Here is an 11,722-nt window from a genome sequence, read left to right on the forward strand (position 1 = left end):
ACAATGATCTAACACTGACGAAATACATGAAAACTGGGGGGAAAAAACTGCAGTAAGAAAAAAGAAACAGAACAGACTTTTACATTTGAAACCAGATAAACAGTTAAAAAAAAATGCACATTTCTTGTAATCGCATTCTAATAAAGACATTTTTTTTCTTTTGCAAAATGCAAGAATAATTAGAGATAAGGTTTTAACAAACTCTACTATCGTCTTCAAAGTCAAAAATGACAACCAATTAGATTATTCGATTTAATTTCCTTTTGGGATCAACAAAGTTTTTTTGAATTGAATTATGATGCCTTCAATTAGGGCTGGATAACATGATTTAAAAACATATCACAATATAAACATTTCATATCAGTCAATATTGATAATTATTGATTAGTTTTTCCTTTTAAATATGTAAAATACTGCCAAATTGCTGGCATAACCTTTCATGTTTTATCCACCGCCAAGCTTTTGTACTCATTTTGCCCTTCCACTCCATTTTTTTTTTTTTTGGTTTTCATCTTGCCACATGCTTCTTAACTGCTTAGAAACAAAACTTACTCAACAAGGTTGTTGCTAGGTAACAAAACAATGGGTAAGTTAGTTGATGCCACCCATCTTGCTAAGCTAGCCATCAGTAGTTGTGGGACAAACGCCTTCCCTCTGCCTACGCCCCCCAGAATGCTGTGTGGTTCTGCGTCGGACTTCACTGAAATTATTGAACGTTCTATTTGATGTATTTTCTGTTGATATCGATCACTCATCCATTGCGATATATATTGTTATTGATTTATTGCCCAGCTCTACCTTTGAGTAATTTGGGAAAAACCCACATGATGATGTATAGACATCGCTCAGCAAAAATGAAACTGCTACTCCAAAACAAACATAAAAAAAAAACACACACACATTACAGTCGGAGAATACTTGTCCATCACTACCATCATTTGACAGAGAGGAATGAAAGATAAAGCTTGCCAGCCATAGCGCGCCATCCCAAACTGAAGTATGGGGAGGACGGTATCATGTGGCTGTTTTACTGCAAACTGGTGTGATTCACAACACAGTTGGCCCCCTCTAATAATAGGGACTACACTGAAACAGCATCTGAAGACATCTGCTAGGAAGTTAAAGCCCAGGCAAAAACAGGTCTCCCATTTGAACAATGACCCTAATTCTACCACCACAAAGTGGTTTATGGAAAGACACCCAGAACGCTAAACCCAATACAGACAGTTTAAAAAACAATTTTACGAGAGTTTTCTAAAATTCACAAACTGTTCCTCATTAACCTGGCATTTAGCAAACAGAAAGTAATGAGGTAACCTTAACTGAACTAAAACAGGAAATGTTCTGTGTGATTTACAATCAGAAAAGGCGTAAAGAATAAGGTTGTGTCTTTTTAAAGTACGCGAACATCTGGTTTCAACTGCATCTGCCTTGGTGCACACAAAAAAAAGCACATTCTCTCCACCTACTGTCTGAAACTGGTAAAGCAACAAGTTTCAGAGAAATATAAAAGCATTCAGAAAAATGTATCACAGAAACTGCTGCATCCATTTCGGGATGTGATGACACTGGCCTGTGAGGTTAGGATAAAGCTAAGATGCTGTAAACACTTCAGGTTCAGATGTCAGACCTGACATCTCAGCCCTTATTTGGCAGCAGGTGTCTTGGTAAAGGTTGAAGCTGTGAGCTGTGGAAATCAACCACCAGACAGTAAAAAAAAAAAAGAAAAAAAAAAAAGAAGAAGATAGCCAGAGTGCACTGGGTAAAACACCTTCCAGGTTCGACTGTTTCATTTTTTTTTTTTTTAAAGCAGCATAATTCAATGCCATCTAGCCACGAAGACACTTTGAGCTAATCCTTTCAGTCAGTTTTTGATGACTGTGACTTGAGCTGTAACACATAAACATAAACAACATCTGTCACACCATTGATATCGTTTGGATACGTTAAAGTAAAAAAAAAAAAGTTAAGGAAAAGAGAATGCTGTTTTGTTGGACAATTAATATCAACAAAGTGCAAATGCGCCATCTTGTGCTCAAATATCTCGCCCCGTAAAGTCTGGCTCCAGTCTTTGATGCCGAGGACAGGCACAGTCCACTGAACCGTGGGGTAGAGTCCTCTGCAACGGTCCAGGTTTTGGTGGCAGAAACATCCATCTCAAAAAGGTGCAAAAAATAATAAGAATCACTCCAGCTTTATAATTTTCTATGAGATGCACAGAATGGGTAGCAAGGATCCATCTCCACTATATGGGTTGGTTTAAAAAAAATGCTGAAAAATTTTACAGCGCCCTTGGCGCGTCTGAGATCAGGTGCATCGTGGAGTCTTTTGGCACAAAAATAAGAATAATTATATTAAAAAACAAAAAACAAAAAAAAAACAGTTCAACTGAAGAATCCTGTAGATCTTCTTACACTTGCAAAACAAAAGGAGAGAAATGCGTCCGAGCCGAGTGTGGTGATGGGGAACCCGTGTTTAAGAGATGTCCATCCAACACTGCATGCAAAAACGCCAAGGCTATTAAAGCAATACTGTGGTGCCCTGTGCCAGTGGACTGCGTTTCCAAAAAGGTTCTCTGAATGTGTCCGTGAGGAATCCACTTATGGGGACTGTTGCCATAGTGATGAACAAGACTGTTTGGGTTTTTTGTTTTTTTTTTGTTTTTTTTAAGGCATCGCATTAGATGACATGTGTTTCGCCTGTGGCCCAGAAGAAACAGAACAAATTAAGCACTGCTCCTTATTTGTTACAAAAAAAAAATCAAAACCTTGCATCGTCAAGAAATGTCACAATACATTCAAACTTATCAGTTCAGCCTGAAGATACAATGCTTCAAATAATTAATTAAAAAGCCCAACATGCATGTAAACATTAATGTTACATGCCCACTGAGTTGAAATGAAATGGTCTGAGTGGACCTTGTTTACCTGGTTAGGACTCACTCTCCATGGTGACGGTTTCACTCTCGGCTGTGAAGTCAAAGTGAAGACACAGTAAGGTACACAAATGTCTAATTAAATCTAGATTAATGCAATCATTTTCATAACGAGATGCACCGATCTGACGTTAATATATGTATCGGTCCCATATTGAAAATAATTTCTACATGGGGTATTGGTGACATTGTGCCCAATCCATAAGGACAGATCTATTCTCTCCAATACTATGCTTTGTGCTCTGAGAGGTGTGAGGCTTTATTTATTTTACATTATATTTAGAATGCCTAATTTCACTTTCTGACCACTTTCTTTAGTGCTGTTTGACCAAGATAGTCAACCTACTGTTTTTGTCAGTTTCATATTCATTATTTATTTTACATTGGCTGCTATACTCCAATGTTTTTGGAGTATAACAGAAAAATCATTATATTCCAGAGTCCACTGACTGAACAAATTACAGTTGTGTTGTTTTTACACGTTTGGCCAGGCTTGTGAAACTATTGGTGTATTTAGGTGTGCTGTACTAGTGCATAGTTACCAAACAATTTTGTAATTTTGCATATTTATGTTGAAAATTTTTCTGTATTAGAACGGTAGTAAACCTCATATCCTCATATCGCAAGTGGGAAAAAAAGGTGGATTGGTGCGTCCCTCATTTACCTGATTTGAGGAAGTTTTCGGCCAGGTGGTCTTCAGCGTTGTTGGCCTGCTGCTCGTTGCTCAGAAGGCGGTTCTGTGACTCACTGAGGGGGCTCACGGAGACCTCCGGCACGCTGTAAGATGAAGTTCTATTAGCCCTGCTTTCCAAACAGGAAGAGACAAAATGAAGTATTTTCTAATGTATATATGAAAAAAACCCAAAAAACTCATCACCATTTATTGGAATCAGGTTGCAGAGTGACAGTGGCCTGCTCTGCATCAGCATTGACCAATCGGGTGGGAAACGTCAGACCGTCCCCCTGACTGGAGCAAACGGGGAAAAAAAACTTAAGATTAACAAATGAAATTTAAAAGGGAACAAACTTTGCATGAACTGGAGCCTAAATACAAATATGCTCAAAACAAAACAAAAAAAACCCTTAGCTCAATGCATCTTCTGTGTCTCCAAAACTGCAAGTCTGTTACCTGGTGAAGATCGGCAGCAGCCAGTACTGCTTCTGGTCGCCGAAGACCTGAGCGATGTTCTTCCGGAAACCCAGAGAAAAACCGTTCTTATCTGAGCCTGTTCTGAAGACCGGCGCTCTGAATGCCTCTGCAGGGAAGAAGCAAAGCAAAGAGAGAGACCATAAAGTAATAAAACACTGGAACATGTATAACCTGTCATAAGCAGGAGAGGAAAAACACAGACAGACTGTCCTCATAAGTAAGATTGATTTTATTCATACAGCTCTTTCTGCTAACAAAAAGAAATAAACTACAGGTTTCTTGAAAGTCTTTATTTCTATTATGTCCTTTCATAGTAAGGTGTTTTAAACTGAAGTCAGAGGAAGAAGTCATTTCAAAGGAAATTATAAGCATGTCTGCTGACCATTTATAAAAAGCACGGCCTTCAGCAGGTAATACAAATGTGAAAACATCACATCAAGTTGTTCTGTTTTCTCCTTTCAGCCTCTGTCTGTCATGGGACATGCTGGATAAAGATATCTAACATTTAAGGTAGGGATCTACATTTTCCCTCCCATTATGTGAGCACAAAAAAAGTCTGTCTCATTTTCTTTCTTTTTTTTGTTCTTGAAAAAAATCATGAAACAATGGAGTGATGGAAATATTTTTTCCTTATGCATTTGAACAAATTTACATCAGTTAGAAACTATGACGGATAAATTTCAACTTGATGTGATTCAATTAATTGGGGACCAGTAAAAAAAATCCCAGAACTAAAAAAATTTAGAGGCATTTTTTTTATTTTTGATTGACTAAGTACTCAAAACCCATGGTGATTATTGAGTGGGACAAGTAAATGTAAAAATGCTTTCATATTTGATCAATTCTAAGTTTTATACTTTTATATAGAGGAATTTTAAAAAGTCTGGAATTTTTTTTCTTTTAACTGCATCAGTACCCTGCAAGGCTGCTTAAAATGTCAACAAATCATTGATACCATAAAAAAAAAAAAAAAAAAAAAAAAAACTCCTACTGCATTTTTGCAAATTTAGTTAATAAGAATCCTTAAAAAAGCAAAAAAAACAACAACAAACAAAAAAAAAAAAAACAATTGTTGAATGCATGTGTATGCATTACCTATTGTGGACCTGTTCTTCCCTACGAGCCACAGATGGTAGCTGAAGAGGGAGAGAATACTGATGCAGAACATGGCCGCCACAAAAAACAGAAACAGGACGTGGAATTTGGCAGAGTTATTCAGCTCATTCTGTGGGAAGAGATGGGAGGAGAGGCAAACGGGGATCAATAACAAATTTACAAGGATGGTAATTTTAGAAAGGACGAAGGGATAAAGCAACGCAGGCAACAGTAGGATGAGAATCATGTCACTGCATGCGCATCACGATGGCAAGCAAAACTCGTTGCTTCAGAGGACGGCGGGGTTACCTTTGGGCAGTTCTCTGCCGATTTCCTACGACAAAGCTTTAGTATAAACAGAAACAAGACCAGTTAGGAACAACAGGAGAAAACAGTCGGAAAACAGGGGGAAAGCAAGGAGAAGGCTGACGAAAAAAAGAGGATAAACAAGTGAGAATGGAGAGAGAGAAGAAATGAAAGGAAATGCAAGTGGAGCGGCTGCAAGAGTGTTTGCTGCTGTTCTAGCGGTCTGATGGGTGGTTCTGATCGTGGAGAGAGAAAAATTGGAGAACAATTGTGTGTTGTGTGCCACGACTTCAGACGAGGAAACTGGGAGAGAACCGGGTCAAAGGGTCAAGGGTGAGAGCGGACAGAGGGAAAAAAATAAAAAGACAGCACAGGAGAAGTCAGCGCCATGCACAACCATTTGAGTGGAAGCTCATTCCGAACAGATCTGCATCTGAACTCACTCACACACGCACACACACACACACACACAGAGCCGACACCTCTGCATCAAGTACTCACGGTCCAGAACTTTATGAAATACTGTAGAACCGTGGCAGCAATGAACAGACAGTACACCAGCGAGTAGGCCAGGAAAAGGATGAAGAACTTGTAGTTAGAGAAGCCGACACAGTTGTTCACCCTGCACACACACACACACACAAAATTTATTAACAATCACCTAATTAGAGAGAAATTCAACGTTACAAAAAGGAAGTGAAAATTCTGGAGTATTACAGGCATTAAGGGGCTCCAAAAAAGATAAATATTAAGCAAATTTATTTATGTATTATGCATTTTCCTATTTTTTTGGAGAGAGAAAACATTCAATCCATAATGATAAATTGACCAATAATTGACTAAGAGAGAGAGAAAAAAAAAAATCAATGGCATTCTTAAGGTCTGGTCACGAGTTTTCCAATCGTTGACTGGAAGTGAAGCAAATGTGTCTTACATGTGAAAATACTCAACCTTAATGCTATATCAACGTTTTTATACTATTTAAAGTTTTACATATTATATCATATTAAAGGCACACAGATTCACAAACATGAACTGGAAAGACAACTATTTGTGGGTTTTAAAGTCTTTTACAAACAAAATCTAGAAAAGCGGCTACCATGTAAATTTGGCCGCAAGATTTAACAACCTTTAATTGCAATTACATCTGCAAGTCCTTTGGTACGTGCAGCTTTGCACCACTACACCCTGACTCTTCTACCCATGAGCAACACTTTTCTTGTCTTGCAAAACAAAATAGATTTAGGTCCAGGTCATTGTAACCCATGATTATGCTTCCATATAAACCAGTCTATTGTAGCTCTGGATGCGTTTTGGTACTTTTCTAAGGGACCGTAAGAGCAGGAAGCAGATCAGATTTACCAAGGACAGTGGTGATCCATCTTCAGGACACACCTTTGCAGCAAAACAAAAAACAAACGGTCAAATTACACAGAGACACACAAAAAAAAGAAAGAGTTGATAGGAGAGCAGAATTTCTTGAAGGTAGTCCGGTTCTCTTACATGTCGCATGCGGAGCAGTGGTGACACCGGTCCGGCTTGATGACTTGACAGCGGTCGCAATAGCGGATCGCTGCAACGTGATTCGCACAATCTTTCAGTCATAACTGGGTGACTATGAATGACAGTATATCCCTGTTACCAGCCGGGTGACGTGGCCTTACCTCCGGCGCCCGTGCGAGTGTACAGAGGCAGGGTGGAGGCGGCTCGCCACAGGATCTCCTGCTGGGACTCTGGCCTCTCCTCCTTCTCGTAGCGCTCCTTCTCGGCTTTTGGCAGGCAAAACTGGAACGGAGTGGACACGACGCTTTTATCATCCAGCTGGTTTCGTCATGGCAGGGGATCAGAAGCATGCAGACAGAAAGGGAGTGCTATGGGATCTTGTACCTCTTTGGAAGGGTTGGCAGGCTTGGTGAAGATGGTCTTCCAATAAGACCACACAAACATGACGAAAGAGACGTGGAAGAAGATCAGGTAGACAACTGGAGGCGGGGGAGGGAGGGAGAATGGATCAGCGGGAGAGTAACACAAACCATCCAGTAAGTGTGCAGACGCAGAACATGAGTTATGGTAATACTGCTGCTACTCAGACTACAGGCCTGATGAGGATACAGTTATATAATTAATGGGAGAAGACTGCAAATGGGTAGTGCTGATTAAGGAGGAGCTGCCGGGCGACAAGCAAGCAAACTTTTCTGTGCCAGCAAGTCTACAGAGTGCATTACAGCAGACTTTAGGGAGATTAATCCGAACAGGCTCAGCTCAGTGAAATACCATTCGCAACAAATTAAACACTTTTCATCTTTTGCAGTACTTACTCCGCTCTCCCATCATGGTAATGGTGTCTGTAAGGGATACAGAGAAAACATAAATGTTAGAAAATAGTCTAAATCAAACAGAAATAAAAAGTTTCTTTCTGCACAATAACAAAAAAAACGACAACTGGAGATTCAAAAGATATTTAAATGGCATTTCAGGATGGAGAAAACACTCAGTCAACCACGGTAATATGCAAGGTGGGACAAGAAAATCCAAGTGGAAATTTACTGAAATTTCCAGTGATGCTCTTTGACCTGGACTTCCAGAAATGTTTTTATGATCTTTTTAAGAAACAAAGTTTTGGGTTTTTTTATCTCTATCCTGTGTACTACAAGGAATTAAACCCCAAAAAGTTATTCTTGGGCCAGAGACATGATCTTAATAAAGGAAAACTTTAGCCAATTAGTAGCTAATTTAATATTTTAAGAATTTTATGTAGATATGCACCTTTTCCTGGTCAAGACAGATTTCCTTTGAAGTCAAACTTACAGATTCTGATTTGGTTTCTATGACACATCTCCATTTATTCCTCAAAGCACATCGCCTTTAGCCATTTTTTTTTTATTTACACCCCCAAAACCAGTGCTATTTTACAGCGTTTTTTGCATTCATGATCAACTTAAAAATGAGCTCAGTTGCCTTGCAACAAGAATGTTCTGGGTTTGAATCCCTGTCAGGGTATTTTTGCATTGAATTTGCTTGTTCATCCTGTGTGGGTTAACTCTGGGTACGCCAGCTGCCTCCCACAGCACCAAAACATGACTTATTAAGTTACTTGGTTCCTCTAAATTGTGTGTGATTGCATGTGCATGACTGTTTATCCTGTGTGTCTCTGAGATAAGACTGGCTACCTGTCCTGAATGTACCCTTCCTCTCATCCAATGACTGCTGGAGGTAGGCATCGGGCTGAGACCCACTACCCTGGCAACCCTGCTAAGCAGGTATAGAGAATTGATGGATGGATCACCAACTGAGGTAAAGTTGGCTGATTTCAATCTTTGTGAGATTGTTGGTGCATCTTTACTCTGCAGGGTGGGGATCACATGGCCTCATTTCAGAGTACAAACATAGCTTCAGCTTGGCCTTTACAGTGGGGCTTTCTAGAATTAGCTCATATAAGTTTTACATAAAATTAAGAGTAATACATAGTAAAATATTAAGCAGAAAAGTTAACTCTTGATTAAATCAAGGGGACAAACAGAAGTCAGATTTAAATTTAACTATTGCTTCTTTCAATTTAAAAAAAACAATAAAAACGCACTTTCCCTTCAAACCGAGCAGAAAACAAGAAATGCAAACCCGGCAGTCTTAAAGTGCAGCTGGTGAAACCTTATGCGTTCCCCGAAACATATCCTTCTGAATACAGTACAACCCGACGAGATGTCAGACAAACAGACACGTATCTGTGTGTTCGGAGCCGGCTGGCAGGCAGCACCATTGTTGAGCTGCAGCCCATTCACTTCCTGATGGCAGCAACAGCAGCCACAGCAGCAGCAACAGCAGCTGTGTGTTTGTGAGTGGACACTACAATGAAAACATGTCCGTCTGAAAAGCCTTCAGGGACGCGACAGAAAGCAGCGACCCGTCTACTTACACAAACAAAGCTCCACCACGTAAGCGTAGTAGGACCAGCAGACGACAAGGGCGATAAAAATCACAGGGATCCAGGCTAAACACCGTTGACAGCATCTCAGTACGTGTGTGGGCGCCATCTTTCTCCCTCTCCCTGTTCTTCTGGGAGCAGGGAGTGTTCGAAGTGAAGACGTCACCAAGCACGTAGCCACACCGGAAGTAGTCAAACTTAAATAAATATATGCATGATTATTTATATTTTAAAACCTTTTTGGACCACATAGGAAGGGAATAAATATCAGCTCTGAAAATAAAATAAAATAAAATAAAATAAAACGTCTCTCTCAACATTTCAGCTTTGACCTCAAAATTGCAGCTCTTTGAACCCCTTATGAGGTTTGAATGACTCCAATAGTAATACCACTGTTTATCACAACCTAAAAATGATAGCATTTAGATATTTGACTAAGTCAAAGGGTGTAGGCAAATTTTCAACATAGAAATTGTAAGAATAACTGACAGTCGATCAAGTTGGTGGTTAAAAATATTGTGCACTGAAAAGAGACAGGAAGGTCACCTATAACATAACAGAAAAATAGTTTAGTTTAAACATTTTATTTAACTATAAATATGCTGGTTTTATATTATAGTATGGTGGAGTCATAATTAGGCAGTCATCCACAAATCATATTTTGAAAAATGTTTTTTTTTTATTTTTTCCTTAATAAATGAATAAAGTTTAACTGTGAATTTCCTTTCAATTTGACAAATTATGGAAATTATATGGCATGAACTTCTGGACCTTGCTGAGGATTGGGCAGCAGCCTCTAGCACTGTTTTCCTTTACTGCGCCTCTGCATTATATGCCACGGCCCACGAGGGTACCCTTTTTATGTACTTTGACCCCATACATCCACACATTCATGTGGAATACTATGTTTTGACCTGTTCGCTTTCTGCTATTAATTCCCCTGCACTCGGTTTCCAAAATAGTCTGGAAAGGAAAGTGGAAGTAAAGCGTCGTGAAACCGAAAGCATAGAAGGTAAAAAAAAAAAAAAGTCTTCCGTGAAGATGGAAGTGGATCGGTACTTGTCGCGGATCGGGTTTGAAGGCCCTTCAGGTGTGCCCAGCCTGGAGCTGCTTCGCTCGGTTCACACCTGTCACCTGCTGTCGGTGCCATTTGAAGACCTGACGGTGCACAGCGGTGGACAGGTCAAGCTGGACCTTCCGGTCCTCTACGACAAGGTTGTGAACCAGCGCAGGGGTGGCTTTTGCTTTGAGAATAACTCGTTGTTCTACTGGCTGCTGACCCAGCTGGGCTTCCAGGTCACTGTGCTCTCAGGTCAGGTGAAGAACTCCATAACTAGTTGCTACGGGCCCCCGTTTGACCATTTGATCATAATGGTCAACCTCGAAGGGAAACGGTGGCTGTGTGATGTCGGTTTCGGCGCTGCTGGTTTTAGTGCCCCGCTTTCGTTGGATACTTGTGGTCCTCAGGAGCAGGGCCACAGAGTTTACCGTCTCAGAAGGATAGACGACGTGCACTTTCTGGAGTGGCAAAAGGAGGAAAACAGAGGCGAAGATGGGGACTGGACGGAGATCTACAAGTTCACCCTGGAACCTCGGCGTCTGGAGGACTTCGCTGAGATGTGCCAGTATCACCAGAGCTCTCCTAGCTCCATCTTCTTCTGCAAGTCCCTCTGCACAGTGTTGAGACCCGGCGGGAGGGTGTCTTACATTGGCCGCAGGCTGATCACCACCAGATTCCCATCTGAAGCAACGGGAGGTGGGCTAGAAACCACAACCAGGGAACTTGAAGATGAAGAAATTCCGGCTGTTCTGGCAGAAAACTTTGGAATTGTGCTTCAGTCTCCACTTATTCCAAAGGATGACACAATTACTCCACCCCCAGTTGTATACTGATTTATGGATGTCATAACTTTTAAGGCAAAATATACAACTACTGCAATTTCTGGTGCACCGATGAGGTGCTTCCGGTTGTTACCAATTTTTTTGATTTTGATAATTGTTTTTTAATTTTAAAAAAACTAGATAGCAAAAAATACTAAAATGTATACAAGGGTAATTGACCTAGGAAATTATTTTTAATTGACCAGAATAGAAAGATAATAATCTTAGATTAGGTTTTGAGTATTTGACCTGGCAATGACCAATTAACTGAGTGAAAAATGGAAGAAATTGTGATTACAGCTGTAACATTTGGTAAGTAATTTCAATTCAATAAGGTTTTACATTTTTGTAATTTAATGATTAGGATGCATAAAATTATGCATCCTAATTTTACCAGGTGACTTTGCTGAGCAATCACGCGCACACACACAGA

The 11,722-nt window shown here is 40.1% G+C and overlaps 2 protein-coding genes across 4 annotated transcripts; one reads left to right on the forward strand and one right to left on the reverse strand.

The window, feature by feature from the left end:
- Positions 1–477: 477 nt before the first annotated feature.
- Positions 478–9,554, reverse strand: zdhhc20b (zinc finger DHHC-type palmitoyltransferase 20b). 3 transcript variants are annotated; one of them, XM_032551548.1, is made up of 14 exons: positions 9,400–9,554; positions 7,805–7,831; positions 7,374–7,468; positions 7,151–7,271; positions 6,990–7,059; positions 6,849–6,881; positions 5,988–6,108; positions 5,490–5,525; positions 5,181–5,310; positions 4,065–4,191; positions 3,813–3,902; positions 3,600–3,712; positions 2,928–2,969; positions 478–2,699 (listed from the first exon to the last, which is right to left on the reverse strand). In XM_032551548.1, the coding sequence occupies exons 1-13, from the start codon at positions 9,515–9,517 to the stop codon at positions 2,932–2,934; spliced, it is 1,119 nt and encodes a 372-aa protein (XP_032407439.1). In that variant the 5' UTR covers positions 9,518–9,554; the 3' UTR covers positions 478–2,699; positions 2,928–2,931. The 3 variants fall into 3 exon arrangements, with proteins under 3 accessions (XP_032407439.1, XP_032407440.1, XP_032407441.1); XM_032551549.1 differs by lacking the exon at positions 5,490–5,525 and having other exon boundaries at positions 9,400–9,553; XM_032551550.1 differs by lacking the exons at positions 478–2,699; positions 2,928–2,969; positions 5,490–5,525 and having other exon boundaries at positions 3,592–3,712; positions 9,400–9,553.
- Positions 9,555–10,177: 623 nt separating this feature from the next.
- Positions 10,178–11,682, forward strand: LOC116711925 (arylamine N-acetyltransferase 2-like). The gene has a single exon (XM_032551547.1). The coding sequence runs from the start codon at positions 10,270–10,272 to the stop codon at positions 11,299–11,301; it is 1,032 nt and encodes a 343-aa protein (XP_032407438.1). The 5' UTR covers positions 10,178–10,269; the 3' UTR covers positions 11,302–11,682.
- The last annotated feature ends 40 nt before the right edge of the window (positions 11,683–11,722 follow it).

Source organism: Xiphophorus hellerii, chromosome 21 (assembly GCF_003331165.1).
Source record: "Xiphophorus hellerii strain 12219 chromosome 21, Xiphophorus_hellerii-4.1, whole genome shotgun sequence".
Taxonomy (NCBI): domain Eukaryota; kingdom Metazoa; phylum Chordata; class Actinopteri; order Cyprinodontiformes; family Poeciliidae; genus Xiphophorus; species Xiphophorus hellerii.

Coding starts and splice junctions, on each gene's coding strand:
- zdhhc20b (XM_032551548.1), bottom strand. CDS start 9,517: ATGGCGCCCACACACGTACTGAGATGCTGTCAACGGTGTTTAGCCTGG. Junction 3,903..4,064: donor CTGCTGCCGATCTTCACCAG/GTAACAGACTTG, acceptor CGTTTGCTCCAG/TCAGGGGGACGGTCTGACGT. Junction 3,713..3,812: donor CAACCTGATTCCAATAAATG/GTGATGAGTTTT, acceptor TTCATCTTACAG/CGTGCCGGAGGTCTCCGTGA.
- LOC116711925 (XM_032551547.1), top strand. CDS start 10,270: ATGTACTTTGACCCCATACATCCACACATTCATGTGGAATACTATGTT.